An 11,057-nucleotide genomic window follows, 5' to 3' on the forward strand; every position below is an offset into this window, starting at 1 on the left:
TACAACTGACACAGAGGTTATGTTACAAAACAGCAAACCTCCAGGCTGCACGCCCTCCCGGGTGGCTCCATCTCACCAAAGAACCGCTCAGGCTGGCAGTTCATGGTCACCGCGGAAATTGACGCACACTCTGTGAGTCAGCCCGCCCCCAGCTGGTTCTCTAACATATACCAGCACACACATAAAAAGACTTAACATAGGCTCGATTGAAGAGAAAGAGGAAGAACAGAATGGTTCAGCCCAGGGAGCAGGGGGAAGGCAAGCCTTAAGGGAGAAGGGGAACCCCACCCCCTCCAGCCTTGCTGCGGCACGCGGGCTGGGCCCTCCCGCCACCTGCCCATGGCAGACCGTGCCCCTCCTTCCGCCTTTGCACACCCCACACAGCTCCCAGGCCATGCCCACTGACGGCCCAGGCAGGCTCCTCACTCCCACTCCAGGGAGCTGCCATGCTGCCAAGCTCCTCGCCCCCCATCCCCCTGACCTAGGGTGCACCTCAAGGCCTGGCCCTGCCCGTGGGATGGGGCCCAGGCCCCGGCTGCACATCCCACGCTGTGATTCCATGCTGTGGCTAAGGAACTGCTGGCCCCTTTGTGAACCCTGGAAGGCTCCAACGCCTCTGTGCCTGTGAGCAAAGCTCTGAATCTAGTCATCCTGTCAGCCCCCGAGACCCTATCAGAACCTTGCCTTCACTGCCTCTGTGGCAGCACCTGGACTCAGTGGGGCCTGGGGGCTTTGGGGGTACCCACCAACTGTGAGTCCCCCAGGATGAGTCCCACATCCCATGACCTCTGACGAAGGCTGGTGGTGGCCAAAGCCCCTGCCTGGACTCCACTAGCAAGCCCATCCCATTTCAGGACAAGCCAGGAGCCTCTGCCAGAAGGTCCCAGAGAAGCCAGCTCCCTGCCCACCAAAGGCGTCACAGTATCATTCCGGCTGCCGAGAACCTGGCCACACAAGGACTACATGGGCACAACCAAGCAGAGGAGGCTGGGGTCTTAGATTCCGGAGGAGCCAGAGTCACAGCCAGCCCAGACTGGAGATACTTTGGGAGAGGGGCGAGGTCCTGGACAGGCGGCCCATCAGCACTCACCCACACCCAGCACGTGGCAGGGCCCCTGGGCCTGCGCAGGGTGAGAAGCGCAGGCATGTGAACGGCCCACAGGAAGCACCCGTCTCCTGCCCAGAGAGAATGGTCAAAACACGCCAGGCCAGTGTGCTGGCTGGGAAATGGCTCCAGCTTCCTACCCCTCCCACTGTGTGGGGCAAACATCTGTAGTAAGTGGTGCACACATGGGCCTGGGAGAGTGCTTTCAAATGCTCGGAGCGTCAGGCCACAAAGGGCAGTGCCACCAGGACATAGGGGAACAATCAAGGTCTCCAGACCCAGTCACCTCGGCTGCAGCACCATCCACACAGGATCCCATCTCAGCCCATCCCTCCACGAGGGGGGCTACGTGTGCCCAAGGGGCCTGGAGCTGCACTGGGCCCTCAGCCCGCCAGCGTGGGCGATGCACACTCCCAGAGCCACGCACAGCCTAGCTGCTGTCATCAGCCACCCAGCTGACAGTGACGCTAACTCAGCGGCTCAGAGATCTGTCCTCACCCGGAGGCAGAGCATTCAGAACAGCAGGGCCAGGAGGCTCTCAGTATTCCAGGGCACTGCCTCACACGGAGTCCTATGAGCACACGGGCTGCATTGGGCAGTGACAGGGTCCATCTTACAGAATCCTCACTGTGGCTTGTTCTGCAAGACGTTCCATCACTTTCACAAGAAATTGGAACTAGTTAAGAGGAGACCCAAGAGTGCCATTGACTGCTGTCTCCTGGGTCAGCCCTGGGGCCCAGTGCCCCGCGTCCCTTCCTCCACGTGTTATGGGCAGCACTACAAGTGAGCTCAGCTCATATCCTCTGATCTGATCGCCCACAAGAACTTCTCCTGGAAGCAGCTCCACAGCCACCTCCACCCTATATATGTGCCCTTACCTCAGTGGTGACAGCCCTGGACCCCATCACCTCAGCCCCTGTGCCTGCTCCCAGCCCAGGTACACCCACACTGGGTGCCCTGCTGTCCAGCCTTCAGGCTGACACTGCTCAGTGCCAGGACCACAGCCCCTGCCAGGCTGGAGGATTCGCTGGCCAGGTTCTGCTGGTCTCTGCCCAAGCTCCTGGAGGCACCTGGGTACAGACGGGGAACAGGGGCTCTGGAGGGGCAAAGTAGGCACTGCCCCTCCTCAGCCAACAGAGCAGTTATGTCCTGTGGCCCATGGCCCCGCACCTCCTTCCTCTCCCCTTGGGAAACTCCGCGTCACACCTGCACATCACTGAGTAGACCCAGCCCACTATGACACGAGAGCTCCACGCAGGCATGTGCCAGGGGATGGCCAAGCCACCTGCACTGAGACATGCCTCCCCTTCCAGGGGGCAGGCTACCCCGTGCAAGGGGCCGTCACTTGGAGACAGGGCGCCCCCCACACTCAGGGACCCTGGGAGGCAAAACCTGAAGAGCAGTTGCTTTTCTCCACAACAGGCGATACCTCAGTCCCAGACCAAGACTGAGGAAAACCAAGAACCAAGCAATCGTGGACCCTCCTGGAGAAACACTGACAAGGCAGCAGGGAAACAGCAAAGCACCACATGTGCTCCCCGAGGGGCACCACTCGGCATCCCTGGGGCCTGCAAAGGGGGACACAGGGAGGGACATCTGCGGGGCCCGAGAACACCAGGGCACATCCTGGGGACTTGGGAGGCCCCAAAGCCCAGGCGCCCTGTACGTGAGCACACCCCCACATCGGTGCCACTGGGCTGGTGCTCACACACGTCACCACGAAAAATGTTATGGCAAAAACTCCATCTCCCGAAGGGCAGGGTGACATTCTTCCAGTATCTTCTAGATGCAGCTCTGCTGGAGAAGCCTAGGAATTCTAAGGAGAAATGCACAGATCTCCCAAAGGACCGGGTGCTGCAGCCACTCAGCGAGATCCTCTGCAGGCCACCTTGTGGGCTCAGGGTCCCTGAAGGTTCGAAGTTGGGAATAAGCATCTTACAACCTGAAGAGCCATGGGCACCCCGTCCAGGCCTCTGGAGAACCCAGGTGGAGGGGCCTCGCGTGCATGCTCACTGCAACTGTGCCCACACCCCTGCGGCTCTGTGGCTCTGGCTCTGTTCAGAGCGGCAGGGGGCCCGCCCAGCCCATGGGACCCTCAGCCTCTGCCCAGCTGCTCTAGCCAACGTCAGGTGGCAGGGAGGGGTCTGAATCTTGGTACCCAGGCCAGGGGCCTCAACACACCCACTGCCTGCCAACCTGTCTTCCTGGGGGGTGTGGTCCACTGCACCCTGGCAAACAGACTTGCATGAGGTCCCTGGACAGAAAGACAATGTCCACCTCACCCCCATGGATGTCTCAGGGCTGCTTCGGCTCTGCTGGGCCAGGAGAGTCCAAGGAGGCTGATCCCTGCAGGCCAGAGACTGAGCTGCCCCCTAGGGCATCTCCCTGGGCTTCCCATAGTCCTGCCCTCCCATCTGGGTGACACGACATTCAAGTGGGTCTGGAGTGAAGGGCCCAAGTCAGATTCTCAAGGCCACTGGAATTCAGCAATCAAACTCTCTCCCGACAAGTGGCCTTTCAGAGCTGTGCTTCTCTGGCACGGTGACCTGCCAGTGACCAACCATCGCCCCAGCACAGAGGTCACACGTCTGGGGCAGCCTCAGAAGGAAGCAGGTGCCAGACAGCCCGCATGAAGCTGGCTGCCCATCCACCAGACACATGGACACCAGGAGGGCCGTCTGCCCAGGTCTGGAGGGAGACCCAGGAGCCACATCCATATGGGCGGCTCGAGACTCTCGTTTCCAGGAGAGACAGCTTCTAGATGTGGTATCATCAACCTCTGGGCCTTTAATTAAACCCCAAATTTGTGCCACTTTAAATTTCTCTGAAAAGGCTCCTTCTAACCTATTGTGGATTGGACAGTGGACCCCCAAAATACATGTTGGTTCAGGACTATGCATGTGACCGTAGGTGGAAAAAAGCAACAAAGGAAAAGATCTTGAGATAAAATCATCCTGGATTAGCTGGGTGACAAGTGTCCTCATAAGAGATACACAGGGAGAGACAGAAGCCCCGTGCCGATGCAGGCAGCAAGGCAGCCACAGCCCAGGCATACCAGAGCCAGGAAGCCGGATAGGCAGGAGGGTGCCTTCCCCAGCACCTCCGGAGCTCCCTGACTTCATTTCGGCCCTCACAGCTGCCAGAATGAACTTCTGATGCTTGAAGCCCCTCAGCATGTGGTCCTTTGTCACAGCAGCCCAAGGACACTGGGACATAACCCTAAGCGTCAGGTGCCTGCTGTACTGCCACCAAAAAAGGAAGCAGTGGGGCACTGTGGGGCTGCCCAGAGGACTCTAGGACCTCCACCCAGAGGGCCGCAGAAGAGCAGGAGAAGCGGCCCAGCCCAGGAAGCATTTCAGGCTCTGCTTCCAAGCGGGGACAGTCCCCCTGCCACCTACCCCACACCTGCTGTGGGAGGGAGCAGGCTGCCCCTTGCCCCAACTCACTCACCCTCACCTTTCCCTCCCCACCTCCAGAACTGAAGGCCAGAGCAGCAGGGAGTCCCAGTCCTGCAGCGCAGGGCCCCCAGATGCATCATGTGGCCTGTCTGCTCCTCAGGGACAGGGCCCGGATGGCCACGAGCCTGCCCTCACGCTCCCCTCTCCACCAGCACGGCTTCACCCCGTCCTACCCCCTCTGTCACTGGGCACTTCACATGGTCCCCTCTGCCACTAAAACGCGCTCTGGACTTGTGCCTGGAAACAAATCCAGCAAGGCCATGGTTCTGCTCCTTCCGGTTCTGCTCATTTTCTCTGCCCAGGGAAGGCGGCTGTCCACCAGAGACCTCCCGGGCCGTGCTTCTGGGACATGGCTAAAGCAGTCTGGGAGCCTCGGCCCTGCAGCCCAGAGTGGCAGGCGACTGTGGGCACCATCTGAGCACACCCTCCACAGGGCAGTGGGCCCCCAAACGGCCTCACAGTGCTCTGGAGCGCAGCACCACTGCCCGGAGGCCTGCTCTTCTTGGTGGGTGACGTCAGACAGACTCAGAAGGCAGGGCCAACCCCCGGAGCCCGAACTCCAAGGCAGGGACCCCACCCCACCCCCGGTCAGTCCCCACAGGCAGCCTCTCTGGCCCCACCCACACACATTTGCCAGGCTCTCCAAAGCTGGGGGGCTCAGCCACAGACCACCCTCTCCCTGTTTCTAAGTTCTCTCTCCACACTCAGCCAGTGAACAAGCCTGCCTTTGATGTGTCTGGCTGAATGGCGCCAGCCAAAATTCAGACACACTCATTCAGACACACTCCCTACTAACAGTAGCACAACTCTGGGATTATGGGACTACCAGCAAGGCTTCTAGGTCATTCCAGCCCCGTCCACCCAGTCCGTCCTGCCATAACCGGGGCTGGTGGGTCACCCCACCCACCCCCTGCTGCAGAGGTGGCCAGACACAAGGGTGGGGTAGCAGAATGCCGCAGGGGGCCCCGCGGCATATCCTGCAGGACTGGTGGATTGATCCCCCACCAGCTGAGCAGCCAGGGCCAAAGCAGGCAAGTGCAGACTGATGAGGAATCCAGACTCTGGTCAAGGAAGCACTGGGTGGTCAAAGGCAGAGTGGCCAGTGAACTAATTTCTAGAAATTGTTTGGTTAATGGGCTGAATTGTGTCCTCCCCCCAACCCGATTCATATGTTGAAAGCCTTGACCCCCAGCACCTTGGAATGTGGCTGTACTTGTAGATGGGGCCTTAAAGGGGTGATTAAGTTAAAATGAGTTCACTGTTGGGGAGGCCTAATCCAATCTGTGTCCTTATGAGAAGAGATGAGGTCACCAACACGCAGAGGGCCGACCACTGAGGACACAGGGCAAGGCAGCCATCCACACGCCCAGGAGGGAGCACCAGCGCTGCCCACACTTGGGTCTCGGAATTTGGCCTCCAGTTGAGGGAATGAACCCCCACTGCGTCAGCCATCTGCACACTACACTAACAGTCCTGCTGGAGGTCCGGCTTGGGGATAGCATGTTTTGAGGACCACCATTCCTGGCTCTGTCCTCTCCTCAGCTCTCTCCAACCCCCAGGGCTACACCTTATTCTGTACTTAGGAGGAGGAGGTAATTAGGGCAAAGAACAGGTGAGGAAGTGAGGATTCAACCCACGACCACTCCTGACAGGGGTCCTGCCTCCAGGAGAGGCCCCAGGGACACTCAGGGGTCATCCAGCCCGACCCTCCTGTACTATGAGAGGCAACTGGACTACCCCTGGGTACTGAGGGCCACCTCATTCCACAGCCAGCATCTCCCCTGGTCCTAAAACAACTGGTGAAGCAGGCATCCCATTCTACAGACAAGGCAACTGAGCGCCAGAGGGCTCCTCAGTGAGGAAGAAGGCCTCTGCAAGGTCACGAAGCTTCCAGACAGCCCCTGCCTTCCGCAACACCCTTCACGCTCCTGCAGAAGAGCAGGGATGGGTCAGACCAGGCAGGGGCCTATTCCCCGTGACAGGAGCGGAGATGACATGACCCCCAGCACACACACCTTCAGGTAAGCATGCTGGGATGTGAGCAGACTGCAGGTAAGGTCGGCTCTGACCTGAAGAACTTCCCAGGTGGGCATTCTGGAGGCGCCTCTCCCTAGAGTAACTGGAAAATGACAGTCCTTGCTGTAGAAGTGATGGGCACATGACTGGAAGTTCTGGAGCAAAGGACATCACCGGAGAACCCAGAAGAAGCGGACAGTCCACCCAAATGGAGAAAGAAGGGTGTGGCCAAGATGGGGGGAAACCAGAGAAGCACACACCTCTGCCAGGGTCGCTCTGTGGCTCCCGGGCCCAGCCAGACCAGGCTGGGGCTGCTCCTGTTGCTGGGCCAGTGAGTTGAACTAGTTCTCAGAGCCCTACCTGCTTCCGCCCTTCTTGACTGCCCCTGCTTCAGAGGCTCTGCACCCTTCTCCCCCAGCAGTCCACCAGGAACTCCCCAGGGACCCAGCCCACACAACCCACCTACCTGCTGAGTTCCCCGCCCCCCCGGCCCCCAGGAGCTAGGAGCAGGACACTGGCTATAGCTTCTCCTTCGTGGGGATCCCGCCTAGGGACAAAGGCCAAAGTCCAGGAGAACCACCACCCTGCCAAGACCACCCAGCACTCCTGCTGGGCCCAGGCAAGGAATGCCTGTCGGCCGCCTGTTGCCTCCGGCCCAGCGTGCCATCCCACCGCACCCAGGACTTCTACTCCTCCGAGGGCCCCTCAGCCATAACCTTGAGGCGGCAACAGGAAGCAGGGGGTTGGCAACCAGGGAGCCCCGACTAAGGACAGGCAGGGGAGGCAGGAGGGAAGCTGGTGGGTAGAATCACTAAGTAAAAGCTAAAACACTTAAAAAGCAGCTTTGAAAGCTGAACGCGTGCAAGGGCCTGAACTGGTCTCTCAGCTTATCCTCTTAAGATCCAACATGCAGGTAGGCCTTTCCTACCCCGCCCCCGGGGGCCCACGTCCCGGAATGGTCAGCCGCAAGACGGGGCCCACCCTTGCGGGCAGGGGCCAAGGTCCGTGAGCTTACTCCTCCTCCTTCCCCGCCACCGTGACCCAGAGGGCGGGCACACAATCGGGGCGCCCAGCAGTGGGCCCTGCAAACACCTGTCTCTCCTCCTCCGGTCCCCGGCAGGGTGCCTGGGCGCTGCGCCGCATTTTCTCGTTTCCAGGGAGCTTCGCGGACGGCCGGGCAGCAGCGAGCGGCTGGGGTTGGCGGGAGCGCTGCAGCTCGAGCGCGGGCGCTTCCTTAACCGAGCGCCCCCAGCGCCGTCCGTCACCGGGGGTCCACCGAGTGCTCCCCAACCCCGCAGGCGCCCGCCTAGGCTGGCACCGGGCACAGCGCACTCCAGACGCGGCCCCGGGCGGCCCGGGACCCTGGCCAAGGTCACGCGGAGTGGTTGTGGCCCCGGGGGCGCACGGCAGATGCGGGGACCCCCGGGCCGGGTTACGTAAGCCTGCGGGGCGCGTACCTGCAGTGGGAACGTGGCGGCCCGGTTGCCCACGTAGCCGCGGACGACGTGGCTCTGGATGGAGAGCACCCGGCACTCCTCCTCCATGCCGGGTTGCCGCGGTGGCGCGTGGCCGGCCGGAAGGCGGCGTGTCCGCGCTCAAGAGCTCGGCTGCGCTCAGCTGCGCTCCGCTCCGGCCCCACGCACCCGGGTCGGCGCAGGCGCTGGGCTCGGACGCCAGGCCGCCTCCCTCTGACCTCAGCGCGGCTCGGAATCCGCGCGCCCCGCGCTGCGCGGGGGCGGAAGGGGGCGGGGAGGGGAGGGGCGCCCACAGGTCCCGCCCACAGGCCCGGCACCTCCCTGGGGACGGGCGCTGCAGCGCGCACCCTGACCCCAGCTTCCCGGCCGGTGGGCGGGTCTGCAGCCTCGACCTCTGCCTAATCAGGGCACTGTCGCGTCACGCATTCATTCATTCATTGATTTACTCATTGAGTGGTTCATTCATTCCAGCGGAGTCCGCGGCCCGGCGCGGTCCTAGCCTCTGACCTCCCCGCCCACACTCGGACCCCCTGAGTCCCAACAAGGACAGGCGAGGAAGGAGCGCACGGTCAGGGGCGCGGCGACTCTGGGGGTGACGGGGTGCCCTACCCACTCCTGGGGCTTCCGGGTCGCCGAGCCTGCTGCAGGGGTCCATACCCGCATCTAGTCCACACCCGCGCGGGGGTAACCCTCAAGCCACGGCACAGACCAGCGCCCGCCCCGCAGCACCCGGACCCAAGCCCGACCTGTACGCCCAGGGATGCTTGGCCACAGGGTGGCAGAACCCCGCCTCCCCCGCAGAGGTGTTGGGGTGGACATCTCCCTGATGCCTTGACACCCTCAAGAACCCAACTCAGGGTGTCCCAGCAAGCCCACGTGGCCAGTACCCACCTCACCACCCTGCCCAGGGCATGCTACCCTAGCGGTTTCAGACCTCGGGACTTGGTGATTGAAGTCTATTAAAAAGAGGGCACAGCCTTACATAGTGTCGCTTCTAGGCCAATTCACCAAACTGCAGCTTAATACCTGTGAAATAAAGGAAGCTGACTACCATACCAGCGCCCACCAAAATATTTCTAAGGCCTAAATATTGAACGTTTCATTAACTCTGGAGTCTCAAAACAGCCACCCTGAAAATTAAGCTTTCTGTGTACTGCCTTCTGTTAATTAAAACAAAGGTAAGCTACACAAAGTATGCATCCCCTCTGTTCTCCTTACCCTTGGGTTCCTGTTCAAGGACACGAGATAAGAACGTTTGTGCCCCCCCCATTAATGCCCCTTGTGCCAAGATGTAGCTACCCAACCCTTCTTTTAGCACCGCATATTTTGCGTAAATGCATATGCCCCTTTGAAACTCAGTCTTTCTTGCCTGTCTCCCCAAAGACAGAAAAACCTTGTATGACTCAGTCTCCTTGAAACATTTCTCCAACCTTTAATGAATTTTTTTTTCCTCATACCTAATCGCAGGTTCAGCCTCCCAGCGAAATGCGGGCAGTGAGGAATTTTCTGGTCAACATTGATAAGATAATGTCACATGTACTCTGTTCTCCGCCCACCCCTCCCTACACACACACACACACACACACACACACATACACATACTCTGTTCTCCGCCCACCCCTCCCTACACCCCTCCCTACACACACACACACACAAAGGATCCACCTAATAAGAACCTTTGTCCTTTAAGGAAGGTGACCCAAACCTGAAATAATCCTTTTTCTGCTTATGACTTCCTTGTTCCACCCGTAAACCCTCGTCCTTTAGGTAGCCTCCCAGAGCATCTCTCTACGTGGTAGGGGAATGGCGCCTCACCCCGGAATCACTTAATAGAGCCAATTAGATCTTCAAATTGACTTGGTTGAGTTTTGCATTTCTTAACAGCTCCCTTCTGGTGACCCCAGCCTGCCAATCCTTTCTAGCCTAGTGAGGAGGCTGATGCAGCCCCCGCAGGGTGCTTGGACAGGGAGGGAGGGAGGGCAGTTCCTTAGCTGTCCCGGTTTTAAAGAGGAAGCACATCTAATTCATAATAGTATCTAATTGTTGATAAATGATGACTAACATTTATTGAGCACTTACTATGTGCTAAGCACATTTTGTGAATTTAATCTTTATAACCACTGTCTTCGGTAGGGACAGATCTCATTTGACAGATGTGGAACCTAAGGAAGAAAGTAGTTACTGAGTTAGTGACAAGCTTTGCTGGTGAGAGCAAGGAATGGGCAGCAGCCAGCAGTGCTAGCCAGGCCCTCCCTGCCCTTTCCTCCTTCCTGCTTATGAGGCCCACCGTGCTGGGCTCTTAGGAGGGCTGACCTCACCCCCTCCCCACCCTGAGCTGTCAGGTAGTATCCCTCCCTGATTCCTCACACCTTCAGCCCAAGTAATTCCAAAGTCCGAAGAGAGGAGGAGGGTGCTGGCAGACCTGCAGGGCTGCGGGCTCTCCTCCCTGACCAAGGGCCCAAGACATTTTGGTGAACTTCGTTGTCCTTGAGCTTTTGGAAGCTCTAGGTTCCTCATTGCCACTGCCCAGGCTCCCAAACCGGTCACCCGAGTGTCACCTGGGGAACCTGGTACACTAGCCAAGGACCAGCGGTATCCTGCCTCACTGAGCCTGGTCCCCATGTGCTCGCTCAGCACCCCAGGTGCTCCTGAGACCACGAAGATTTGAGAAGCAGTGTGTAAGCAGATGAATTAATTCGGTGTTTTCATGAGCACTGTTAGTTGCTGCTAATTATCGGTTCAAGAACAACCTCTTTTCTTCACGACTCAAGACAGTGAAGACCTCCCAGAATCTGCCAGTTCATTGAAAAGACATTCCCAGACCTGGCCAGCCAGGTGATGGGTGTGCCACCTCACCTCTGCATGGGGTGAGGTGCAGAGCCCCTGAGGACCCCTCCCAGCCACTCCCATGTCCTCCCTGAGGCTGCTGAGAAGCTTTTCCTGGGGGAAGCCACTGTCCCTAAAGTACAGTGCACGCCCTGCAGGCATGGCCCTAGGCTGCCT

The 11,057-nt window shown here is 59.4% G+C and overlaps 1 protein-coding gene across 4 annotated transcripts in view; it reads right to left on the reverse strand.

Moving 5' to 3' along the window:
* Positions 1–8,307, reverse strand: part of PDXK (pyridoxal kinase) — a 29,497-nt gene extending 21,190 nt beyond the window's left edge. Inside the window, exon 1 of one of the 4 annotated variants that reach the window (XM_017669975.3) lies at positions 8,037–8,306. In XM_017669975.3, coding sequence (XP_017525464.1) covers positions 8,037–8,123 — 87 coding nt within the window. In that variant the 5' untranslated portion in view covers positions 8,124–8,306. The other 3 variants (XM_073231271.1, XM_073231270.1, XM_037014627.2) reach the window with 3 other exon arrangements.
* Positions 8,308–11,057: the final 2,750 nt, after the last annotated feature.

This window comes from Manis javanica, chromosome 3 (assembly GCF_040802235.1).
Source record: "Manis javanica isolate MJ-LG chromosome 3, MJ_LKY, whole genome shotgun sequence".
Lineage (NCBI taxonomy): Eukaryota > Metazoa > Chordata > Mammalia > Pholidota > Manidae > Manis > Manis javanica.